The following is a 13055-nucleotide window of genomic DNA, read 5'->3' as shown; positions in this document are numbered from 1 at the left end:
CTCTTGTGCATTTCTTCTCTGCGCAGATCATCGATTGATTGCCCCTCCATGCACACGGCTTTGTTTCTTTTCCTGATTAGATTTTAGGTTTCAAGTTACGATTGGATGATGCCATGTTTCGATAATAAATCTCAGAGAATGCATTTGTCTAAAAATATTCCCTTCCAGAATTAGGGTGCAGCGCGTAGGTGCTCTTCCCGTTTGACTCATGATCACGCACGGGCAACTGTAATAAATCTTGCGACATAGAAAAATACGTTCGATTTATGATTGCGCACAGGCAGTCACGAATCTTGAGGCAGCAACAGATCTTGTGACATAGAAAGATACGATTCTTTGCTAGCAGAGTACATAGCTGTTGTTAACAGATCTCAAAACGGATGCTGATTTTGCCCTTGCCAAGTACTTGAAGAAATCGGCTTGGGTCTTTCCACAGGAGCATTGATTTTTCTACTTCTCTAACAGAGCTTTTGTAAGTGGCTTATACATTGCACAAGAAGTTTTAGACATTTTCCCATGTGGGAAAAGAGGCTCTTTTCCCTTGTCTTCCCTGCAACATCATGACCTTCTGTTTGGGAGGCATTGTACACCTAGCTAGGTGCGGTTAAGGCAAGGGGGTCGCCAGCCTAATTTTTTTCCCCCGTAGTGTTCAACATTCTGAGCTTCTGCTCAGGAGGTGTCACATATCTAGCTAGGTGCAGTTGGGGGAGGGGGCTGCTGGACCAGCTCGCACAAGCTCACAATTTTGTTGTACTTCACAACGTGGGAACTATAGTGAGAATTTGTCTAAAACTTCCTGTTTCGGGCCATACTGTCCTATAAGATCTGATCTACTTTGTCATTTTGTCTTAAATGCAGGCTGCCATAGCCAGGCCGAGCTCGTGAAAGGCAAATGACTGAGGCGTAGAACCTGATATTCTTGAATTCGCAGTAATCTCTACAGCCACCATGGAAAGCTTTGCTACACCATACCCCATTATCTTTCATGATGGTGAACGTGAGCATGATAAGGGGCAAGTGGGAGTGCATTCTGTGCTCACCTTCAATCGATTTCAGGCTCTCCTCAGCCAGAAAGTAGGGCTACCTGCAAGTCAGTTGTCAGCGGTTTTTGTCTGCAAACGGACAACAAAGGATACAGACAAACGCCAGAAGCTACCTATAAATGAGAACACAAATTTCAACATCATACTCAACCAGCACAATCCAATGTGGGAAAAGGATTGTCATTTCCTGGTTTCTTTGAAGAAGTCCAAAAAGGAAAGGAAGGGAACTAGAAGGCGAAATGCAGAAGCTGAGTATGGAGATTATGATAGTTCGGTTTCCCCCAGGGGTGGCACATCATCTCCAGATGAGCAGTCCAAGTCTGGTGGTTCCATTCAGGAAGAATCTAAACCTGACTCATCATCATCAAGTCCAGACAAAATGCGGAGGTCACCTGAATCCAGCCCTTTGTTGATGAATCTTGCAAATAAAAAATTCAATGGGACTAAAGTTCCTGATGGTAAAAATGACCGTGAAATAATACTGCTCACAGGAGACCATACAGGCTCAAGCAGTCAGTCTGGTTGGCGGAGCCAGAGTCAGATGGACAAGCCTGTAAACTCAGTGTCGAATGGGTGTCCCCAGGAAGAGAGTCATTTTACACAAGGATTATCGCTGCAACCGGCCACTCAGCCTCTTCGCCCACAGCATGTGGTTACCCAGGGTACAGACAAGTTTCACGACAGACAATCTGATGTGGTGCCTGCCAGGTCTCCAATTTTGCTACACAGGAAAGGAATCTTGAATCTTTCTGGGACTCCATCTCCTTCCCCTTTGTTCTCACAGCTACCAGCAACTCGGTCTGGGATGCACCCTTCAACTCCCAGCATGCTGCAGCATAGATTAGCCAGTGGCATCACTGGGCTAGCATCAGGAACCAATGCGGCACTCACTTTACAAGAGGCACAGGCTCAGTATCTGAATTCACAGTCCCATCACACAGACCACATGCACCTCAGATCCCAAGCTCTTTCGAAGATGAGAGGAGTTGTGCGTGGCCGAGCTGCATACGAAACTGGCACGTTCCAAACTTCAGGGGTTTGCCAGCATTGTTGTAATTTTAGAGAAAGGAATATAGATCCTACTCCATTTCATTTGTGTGTACATGACAGAATTACTCTGGGTTTTAGAGGGCCATCTCCTGCAGGACCTATAGAGAGACCTACCAAAAGAGCAGAGGCTGGGGCATGACAAGTTTGTGCTAGGATATTTCTACTCTTAAAATCTTGAATGCGAATGGTATTAACAGGTTTAAGATCTGCTAGTTTTGAAAGGGTAAAGTGTTGCACGGATATACAAGCTTTACAAGCCCGAATCCTGTTTTCCTCTAGTACATAGAGTCTCTGTATGTTTTGCTGTATCTCAAGGCCATTTCTGTTTCTAGCTGTGGAAGGTCTTGCTTTTGATGAATAGATTTACGTTATATTACAATATGTTTTGTTTCGAAAGCCTTCAAGTCTACATGTACTTGAAATCTGTAATAGGGCTTATATTCTTTAAGTGAAAGCAAGACTCTGTCTAACAATTACATTGGAAAACATACGCTCGCAACGTTTGTGGCCAAGTGTCTCAGAATGTGTATGATGGTCCCCAAAACTCTGAAGTGATGGAACTAATGTAGTTCACTGTAGCTTATTTCTAGAGTCTCCGCTCATTTGGTTTCTTGCAAGGAAGACACACATGGCGTGACGGCAGGCATGAGCTAAACATATCTATCAGTTTTGAGTTTCCCAGGTTAGTGCTTCGTGTTACCTAAATACATTGATGAAGATAATACACCAAGTGGATGTGAAACTTTTGGTAGTGTGTGATGATAGCATTGACCCTTCAAATGAGCTCAATGCATTGATGAAGTTAATGCTTCAAGTAGTCTACTTGCTCTGCAACTTGTTCCTTTTGCTGCACCTTGGGAATGGGTGCTACATTCACAGGGCATCATGCATATGAAGGTTCCTTTTGGGCTGCACCTTGGGAAGTGTTGTCAAAAAGAGAGGAAACTAGATGCTATATACCTAGGCTGTGTCATGTGCGTGAAGAAATGAAGTGCATTTCTAGTGGCAAGAGTGTTATTAGGTGCACATGTTCCATACATACACTAAATTTTATTTTCATTGTATTTTATTTTTGTGGAGTAAACCTTCCGATGGTTGTGTATATTTTATTTTGTAGCCTAAACATTTTGATGGCTGTGTATATTTATTGTTGTAGCCTAAACCTTCCAATGGTTAAGGATGGATGGAATAGTCTTTGCATTGAGGGAGGGAGGGAGAGGGAATGTATTGTTCTTAGCATGTTTTTGATAAGGTTGCTAAGCTTGTTAGAAATATGGTACTAAGGCTGATTACACATAGGCGCAAACAAACAGTTTGGGGTGCAAAATGCAAGAGCATTGAGGTGACATGTCGGCAAACAATTGATTCCGCATCTCATGCGTGATGGATAGATCTGGGCGGGGGTTGTCCCTTGCTTGAGCGTTCGAATGCGTGCCCAAGTCAGAAGAGGACAATCCTCTTTTCACTTTATTAAAAAGGATTTAATAAGTCTTAAACTTGTGATCTATGTATGAGACCATAGTCTTGAGCCCTTACTAGTGGGCTAACCACGCCTTTTTGTAATATTTATGTGCGCTCAGCGTGTAAGCCAATGCATACACTGTTTTGAGGGTGGGCAGGGGCTTTTGCTCGGTGTGTAACCGGCCTAAATACCTGTCATACACCCAATATCAAGCTATGGTTCTTTTTGTTTTTCTTTAACTAAAGTTTCTATGGGTTCGGTAGCATAGAAGATGTAGGCATTGAAGCTCAAATGCTGTGCACGCATGAAATTATGTTCAATGGTCTATCAATCCAAATAAATCTTATGTATGTGTCAATATATAAAGCAAGGTTTGTACATATGCAAATGCATGCACATAGTGTGTGCACATGCATGTGCATGATTGCATGTATGCTCATGCTTGTGTGGGTCTATATATGTTCAAGGTAAAAAGTTTACATGCATCTACATGTGGGAGACTTTGGGTGTAGAACTCTTTCCTCCTCTCTTTCCCTCTTCTTCTCATGTTTTTGCACTTTTAAGACACATTTTTATGAACTTTGGTCTTTAGATTTCTTTGGTCATCTTGTGCATCTCGGAATGTATGAGACACATGGTCTATTATGAAATCACACAAATCAATAAATTCTAAATTTTTATATGGTTAGCCCAAAATGAAACCTTGGAGGCCTAAGCACTCCTAGCCCCTCTTGGCAATTAGCTTTTTATCTAGCCAAAAGATGTTAAAATTTATTGCTTTAAAAGGTAATGTTATGGAAAGCTTAATGTAGAACATATTAGATTTGGCGAGGCTAAGGAATTAGTCAACTAGGGATGATGGCTAAAATTGTAATCTCATGGTTTCCCAACTCACGCGAACTCTCCACCTTCACTTTGCATAGCAAGCTCTTTCAACATTGTAGACCTTGTTGTAAGCAATTGACATGTTAGCTTGCCATAACAAGTGCCACCATACCTATCTACATTGAAAAGACCATCCAGATATGTCAAGTGCTTCAAAAAATGCTTAAAAACTTGACTTTTCATAATTGAAATGTCGTTGCCAACGAGGTCTTGGTGCAATGGATCATGTGTGGGTTGAGTTTGACGGGTATGTGAGTTTGATCCCTACATCCCGCATCCCCAAAGGCACAAATCTATTTATGTGCAAAAATTGAAATGTTGCCACCTTCCTCCCTAACGTGCATGTGTGCATGCACATAGATGTCTCTCTCTCTCTCTCTCTCCCGTGGTGCTGTAGTACGACTAAGATCAATCTGAGCTATACACATTACTTTATTCTACATCTCAAGCAACAATATCACAAACTTTTTTCTTGCATTTACCCATCTTAGAAAAGATGCTCTTTTCCCTCATTTTCCTCAATAGTGTTTGATATATTGAGCTTTTGCTCGATAGGCATTGCATAGCTTTCCCTATAGTGTTCGACATTGTTTTTCCCTATAGTGTTCAACATCATGAGCTTCTTCCTAGCAGGCACTACATACTTAGCTAGGTGTGATAATAGCCCCCTAGCCCCAACCACACCTATCTAGGTATGAAGTCCCTCCCTCGCAAAAAGCTCATGATGTTGTCACAATGTGGGAATTATAGTGGGAATTTACGAGTCTTCTTCTAGACAAAAGCTCATTTGCTGATGGTTAACTTTGTGCATCTTGTCAAGAGTAGTCAAGACTTAAAAAGCTTTGTTCTGACTCTCAAGTAGAGATGGAACCTCTTTTCCTAATGGCCATTACAATAATAACTATGATAAGTCATGTGGTAGGCAGAAAGAATGGTGTTAGTGCCTTTTCATTTTCACTGTTTGTGATGCGACAGTCGTAAACCCACGATTGAATTGCTTGGTATGAAAGACTGCAATACGACGAAGCTTGAATGGAAAGCTGCAGACAGATCATCCTCCCCTTGACTATAAGATGGCCACACCTATTTGCAAGCTATTACTGAAGCTGCCAAGCAACATGGGATGTCAGCCACTCCTACCAAAAGGAAGGAGCAGGGCAGGGACCCACAATCCTGATGCATCATCCTGATTGCGGCTCTGAATTACAAGGCCGAGGACCAGATCTCTCAACACCTCCTTCGCTGTGTGGAACAATTCATGAGCAAGCAAGAGGAAGACGGAGTTAGGGCTGCCAAGGATCCAACCAAAGGGTGAGTGGGGGCAGCTCCTTGGGGAGGGTTCCACCTCTGTGTTCTTCAATATCCTCTTAATAACACAAACTCTTTGGTCTAGGGAAGAAAAAGAAGACTACGATCCACACCTCGAACAAGATAGATGGCTGGAGTCTCTATATAGGAAGTACCAAACTATGCCTTTGGGTTGTTAAAGCTCTAGCAATGCAAGCCAAGAGATGAATATGGCCCCTCCCCTCAAGTTGCTATGTAGATGTTTGGCGCAATAGATTCCCTCTCCTGTGTCACGAATAGCCACTTGGAAGTAGCAAATTAGGAAAGTATGGAAGGCCACACAATCTTGCAAGTTCAATGCATGTCCAATGGAGACTTGTGCTCATTAAGCCCCCTACTAGGGCCCGGATGACCAAAGATACTTAAGGTCTCACCGTTTTGTGTTTGGTGGAAAAGTTTGGGATGCATCTCTTCTGGGAATGTCCTCACGTTAAGCCTACCTATATCAAAGTCAAAGGCTAGCTTAAGCTTGCTAATCTCAACAACTCTATCTCAATAAAGATCACACTTTTTGGAGTCTATGAAAGGATGGATGACTCTATATGAAGTTGCTTAATGTCCTGAGAGCAATTTGGTGCAACATATTTGGAATATAGAAACCAAACTGTATCTGATACTAAGCTGAGAACCATCTCAATGAATAGAATCTTCTGACCTTAAGGATCAGCTAATAGTTATGATGAAAAAACTAGAGAACATGCATTAGATTTTCAAATTATTTCGTAAGAAGCTCAACAAGTCTAGTTGCTAGGCTTTTGCCTTGGTGCATTTACTTTACAAGACTGTAACCATTGATTTTTTACTATGATAATATATGTTTATCTTTCCTTTTAAAGAAAAAACTTAATCTTAATGACGTTATTGAGAAAATAGACTCGAAAATTGAGAAATTGTAAAAGGGTAAACAAAATGTTTTAAGGACAATAGCAGACATTGTGATTCAACCAAATGATTATTTTTACCTTCTTCAGTTACAAGCAGGGACAATGTGACATGGATGATGATGTTAAACAAGAGTGTACATGGTGCATTTGAACATTGCCCTACTAGTTTTGATGGCTAATAAGGAAAAGAATTGAACCCCCAAAAATAAAAGAAAAAGAAAAAAATTACAAAGTGCTAGTTAGCTATGTGTAATTTCCCCCTCAAGAACAAGCTAGATTCCCTAACACCTCAAATTTGAAACTCACCAAAATAACCCTCATTTGTCATCACAACTCTTAATATATCTTCCCAATTTGTTCAAATTACTTCTCAAAATTCGCCAAAAGTCTCGATATATTTCTAAAAGTTGTTTGACCATTGCTTTATATATCATATTTTATCAGGTAATTTTGTTTCATAAATATACTATAAAAATAGTCACTTGATCATCCTACTATAGATAGATGAGATACAAAAGCTTATGATTTATGGAGACAAGCATGAGCTCATTCAATGGTGATTATTGTTTAGGTGGATTCTCTATATAGAAAAGAAGAGACTAGAAAACTTTTTGACCAATACAATGATATTTTAGTAGTTTATGAAATTTGATGCATATTTTGAGATTTATACAAGTGTGAAAATTGACAATTGTAGGTACCAAAGGATGAAAACTTAGTTAAATATAGTAGCAAATATGGCTAAGAAAACATGTTACATTGATACTGAGGGATAGTCTAAATATTGAGTACCAAAATAGGAAATTGTGTCTTTATCGATTATAGTGTCATAACACTATTAAAAAAATATGTATTCTTTTTATTATTTTATATATTTAACTATTTAATAAATTTATTTCATGTGCACTTAATAGATATTAAAAAAAGTGCATTAGAGCTTGTCACACTGATAAGTGGTCACAGGTTATGGTGGACCCATGGAATGGGTTAAAGAAAAGATAGTACACACTTCCACATATATGACCCAATTGGGTGCCTATATCCGAAACTCAAGCATATCAGGGCTAGGCTCACGCAAAAAGGATTAATACCTTGAAGTGTGGGCTAGATCAACTAGAACAAATAGTTACAATCAACAATATGGCATGCTTATGAAATGTTTGTATAATGCGCATGCGTAGGTTGAAAGAATAAAATACACATATATTTGTGTAGAAAACTTATATGAAGATTTCACCATTGTTTTTGTAATGCACTCATAAAGAGCTTTCATATTGGGAGATCGCTAAATTTTAGGAGTCTCAATTGGTCTAACAATGTTAGTCCTAAAAAATAGGGATATTATTCTAAAAATAGTAAGTTTCCTCTTTTAAAAATGCCTAGTAAATTTGGTTGTCTCTATTCTTAACAGTACTCAGCCCAAAAAGGAAGAGCATAGAGAAGAGACAAGTGTTAAGGCCCTCATCACACAAGCTTCCAAGTGTCCTACAACTGATCAAACTTCATGGTATGTGGCTAGACACTTGTTTTGTGCTACTCCACTTTTTCTTTTTACACTAGCTCTCCCTTTTCTCTATAAAAATAGCTAAAATTTCCTCATTCTACATCAATTTTCTTGGTTGTAAACTCTTGTATAGTAGCTAAAGATCTGCCCCATCCATCTAAACCATCATCCTCCCCTCCACCATCAAATACCTCCATAGTTCCTCTTCTTTCATTGTTGTTTTATAGGATAATAAACCTATAAATTCATCACAGCCCTTCTTGCTTGAGTTCTTCTTCCATTTCAAGAACAAGAATCTAGCCATATCAATGTATTGCTAATAAAAAATGGAGAAATGCTAAATTTTTCTCTTTCTACTTACATCTTGTAAAGAAATCTCTTATCTTTATTGCATAATAAGTAATGCATGTGTGTATGTACATCTTTTTACGATCTTATGGAGTGCGAACTACTTCTCCTCACTCTTTGGTTGATTGCAACTGAGCTCTTCCCTAAAGAACTTGAGTTGAGAAAAAATAAATTCCATCAAGGGGGGTGCCCATCTTCAACCTTAAATCTTGTCACCATTACTTTTACATTTTCATGATAGTAAATTGTCATATTTAGCTAAAGTATTTGTTCTCTCCATTTCTTGAAATATTAAGTCTTGAAAACAAACAAATATTATAATTGTTGAGCATACTGTGTTACATGTCACAAATGTGAAATTATATTTTTTATATATTTGCTAGCTTAACCTCTTAAAGGGCCCAATTTGTATTGTAAGCTTGGTTGGTTCAGGTGGGTGTGTGCATTTCTCTAGTCCATGGATCGAATCCTCCAAAAAATGGCATGCATTACAAAAAAAAAATGGAAGTTATTAGAATGTGTTGTCCTTTTGAAAGTACATATATGGCATGGTCACTACCACAAATTTTCACAATGCAACTCTCCTCATGTTATGACTACAAGTTGCATGTTTTTAGATGATGGATAAGACTATTTATTTTTACTTACAAACTCTAAAGATGTGATGTCCACACCCTCCTTTTATGGATACTAATGTCATTTTTGTCAATGGATGGTTGGCTCTATAAATATGTTTCCTTATCATAGTTGTTGATGTATGGCCTTTCGTATAGTTATTGATATGTGACATTGTTGCACTAAACCATCAATACAATTTAATCATGTAAGTTTTTTAGTATTACAACAATTATATATATGCCAACAAATGAGTAAAATTGTGGCAAACAATGGCTAGAGGGCAAAGCAAGAATGTAAGCATTCATAGAGAAGCAATGAAGGAACAATATTAACCTCACATCTCTACTATTCAAGATTATGAAAACAAAGGAGACACGAAAGATAAGTACACAGTCCTACTATGGACTAGAGTGAAGTTTGTACTAACTCAAGGAAAAATCTCAAGAAGTTCGTGTTTAAAAAAAAATACTCCCTTTCTTGAAAAAATTATCATAGTTTGGTGCTAAAGTCTTGAACTTGAGAGGTAAATGTCACCTTGCTTTAACATCTTTCTCTACAATGTTCTATAGATGTACATACTTCTCTACTATAAAATGAAAATTTACATGATAAAACCCAAAATTTGGCCAAAATGTCAAACCTTAGACTATCCTTTTGATTTTGGGCATTAAAAATTTTACCCTACTTTTAGTAAAATCTATTCGCAAACCCTTATTTTTTACCAAAAAAATGAAATTCTCTTAAAAGAAAAACATTGGTCCCAAGTGTATTGACACATAACTACCATAGTACATGATACAAATCCCCCTTGAGAGTGATAATTTTAATGAGAATAAGGATATGGCATATGATGGTGGAAAGAGTAAGTTGTTTAATTCTTTACAAATTCACCTTGAGAGAGACAAAAAGAAAGGCATATAATATCAATCTGTCAATGATCAATGTAGTTGGGCATGTGTCTTGGGCATGTGTCTTATCATCAATTACTTGATCAAATTCCTTGTTCTTTGGTTGTGACCATCGATCACTTGTTTGGTGCCTCAAAAATCACATTAATGGTATCAAGCACTTCCTTTTCACTTGCTTTACCTACCCTAATTTGTAGAGAAGGAGTCTTAGATCATCGGTTATTATAAGATAGCCCAAAAAAATGATGTTAGTAGTAATATATATATATATATATATATATATATCTAATTGATGTACATGTTCCCCTTTTTATAAAAGCTTGATTCTATGCATGTCCCCCTTTTTCATGGAAATCCCCATCTTCAAGAGTGACACAAGGCCCATCACATAGCTAGAAGAGTAGTCGTTTCCTCCCTTCCTTGTAGTTGTGAGAAAATTCTCATTTAATTTTTTGATTTGTCATTCAACTATATCTTCAATTATTTTAATGAGAAAATAGGTTCCAAAAGTGAGAATTGGTAATATGTATAGATAAGATGTTGCACAAAAAGAGTAGACTATCGTTCAATCAAAGGTTTATTCTCCACCTCTTTGGTTACCCTTAGACATGCATGCTACTTTGATGCTAAAGAAGAGTGTAAATAGTTCATTGGAACATTTATAGATAAGATGTTGCACAAAAAGAGTAGACTATCGTTCAATCAAAGGTTTATTCTCCACCTCTTTGGTTACCCTTAGACATGCATGCTACTTTGATGCTAAAGAAGAGTGTGAATAGTTCATTGGAACATTTCCCAGTAGTACTCAATTTTCTATTTCTCTTATACTAGTTTTGATGGTTAAAGCGAAAGAATTAAACTCCTATACATTAAAACAAAAAAATAGTGAAAAACTTACAAAGCACTAGTTAATTAGGGGTAAATTTTCCCTCAAGAACAAGCTATATCTCCCTAACCACTACTAACTATAGCAATGCCCTTTAGGATAATAAAGTAAAAGGTAAATTTAATAAAATATCGTCGACTTTTTTACAAAATTTCTAAAATACACATCAAAATTTAATTTTTATCAATTCCCAATATATCCCTCCCATCTGGTCAAAATGCCCTTAAAATTTTCCAAACTTCTCGATATATCCCTTATTATATGTGAATATTGTTCAAAAAATTATATTTTGCAAATTAATTGTGTTTTGTAAATATGCTATGATATAATGTCAAATTTTTATTGTAGTGTACACAAATGAGATACAAAAGCTTATGATTTATGGAGACAAGTGTGAACTCATTCAATCATGGATCCTAGTATAGAAAAGAAAAGACTAGCAAACTTTTGAAAGATAACATATTATAACATGACCATTATGCAATTGTCTATTAATGAAGTAGACTAAATTATGGGGTGAAAGCATGATAGTGCCCATTTAGCAATGCTTTTGGGAAAAAAAATTAAGGGCACTAAAAACACACTTATAGTACTAAAAATGGTGGCAAAAAGAAATTTACACCTAAAAAAAAAATAGAAGTCTCGAAAACTACATGAGTTTTGTATGTGCATGGTAGTTTGTGCCACCTTCCTCCCAACACATTCCTGCTCTACTATTACTATCATATGTATGCTCTATTGGTCCTAAGCCTACCAACCTTCCTCCCTCCCTCTCTCTCCCCCTCTCCCTTTTTCTCTCCCCTTGCTCTCTCTCCCCCTGCTCTCTCTCTCTCTCTCTCTCTCTCTCTCTCTCTCTCTCTCTCTCTCTCTCTCTCTCTCTCTCTCTCTCTCTCTCTCTCTCTCTCTCTCTCTCTCTCTCCCCTTTGCATCATTAACAATTTTGATAGAGAAGGATGATAAAAAATTCTTGATAGGATTTTATGATAACCAAAATTACAAGTTTGAAATGGGTAGGAGAAGGTCACATATGTTGAATTGATTGTCTAAGTGAAGAAGTTGTTCACTCTATCATTCAATTTAGGACAAGAAACACAAGGGTGCAACAAGAAGGATATTTGGTAGCGAATAAGTTGAAAAACGATTTCATCCCTACTATTGTCAAGAGCTTACCAAGATATCTCTACATCAAATGTTGTTATCTTCAACATGGTATAACTTACATATAGTTTGTGAGCATCTAAACCTCTTTATTGAATATCTCAAAATTTATCTTTGAATATTCTCATAATATCTTCCTAGAAACTATTTTATAACTAGGATCAAGAAGCACAAAGTTCTTCTGAGAGTACACATTACTAGATTGACAAATCTACCCTCTAGCGTGGTTCTACCATCCTCTTTAGTCTCTTTCTATAAATTATTGAGATTATTAATATGATTCTTATCGATCGTGCTATTAGCACTACTATAACAACTAAAACGATTGTCGATATTATCCAAGTTTGTTCATAGTAATTCTTGATTTGTTATTTCTTGTTAGATTAGTGATATGGATAGAATTCTTCATGAACTTCAAAGAGTGATATGCCTCCATTGGCATCGAATATCATGCTTTTTAGAGCCTAAATCCTTCTTTTGCTAGAAAATTTAAGGAGAGAAAGAGATGTTGTTGTATTCACCAAACAAGAGTTGATTGAATATGGCTTATAGTGACATCCATGAGGATAGATACAAAATTATTATGTAGAGATGCATGCTGTTGCTTATGGATCATTTGTAGACCAAATGTAGAGGGAAAGTTCCATGCCTATGTAGCCATCTTTTCTTTGGTGTTAGAATTATGGACAATTGGTAGGTACACCCAAAGGAACCATTAGAGCTGAGTGGTAGAAGCTTCACAAGCTTCCTACAAGCATATAGAACTATCCAAATCATTAATTTATCCTCGTGATCTTAATGCAACAAATAAAGAATTGGTAAATTTGAAGACTTTTGAGTATGCCATAGAAGACATACAAAGAGTTCAAGTGAGAAAATGTATAAAACCAGTCTACAAAGAGATGCCTACGAAAGACATTATCCTAGTGTTTTTACAACATTTGAATGTGTTCCATCCCCCA

At 37.4% G+C, this 13055-nt stretch overlaps 1 protein-coding gene across 1 annotated transcript in view; it reads left to right on the top strand.

Moving 5' to 3' along the window:
* Nucleotides 1-2625, top strand: part of LOC148016362 (uncharacterized) — a 2900-nt gene extending 275 nt beyond the window's left edge. Inside the window, exon 2 of the mRNA XM_087664557.1 lies at nucleotides 859-2625. Within this exon, the coding sequence (XP_087520683.1) occupies nucleotides 949-2232 (1284 nt within the window). The 5' untranslated portion in view covers nucleotides 859-948 and the 3' untranslated portion in view covers nucleotides 2233-2625. The remainder of the gene's footprint in view (nucleotides 1-858) is intronic.
* Nucleotides 2626-13055: the final 10430 nt, after the last annotated feature.

This window comes from Lygodium microphyllum, chromosome 23 (genome assembly GCF_053477565.2).
Source record: "Lygodium microphyllum isolate KBCC chromosome 23, Lygodium_microphyllum_v1.1.10, whole genome shotgun sequence".
Lineage (NCBI taxonomy): Eukaryota > Viridiplantae > Streptophyta > Polypodiopsida > Schizaeales > Lygodiaceae > Lygodium > Lygodium microphyllum.
The sequence above is the reverse complement of the archived record's forward strand: the minus strand, read 5'-3'. Positions and strand labels throughout refer to the sequence as shown.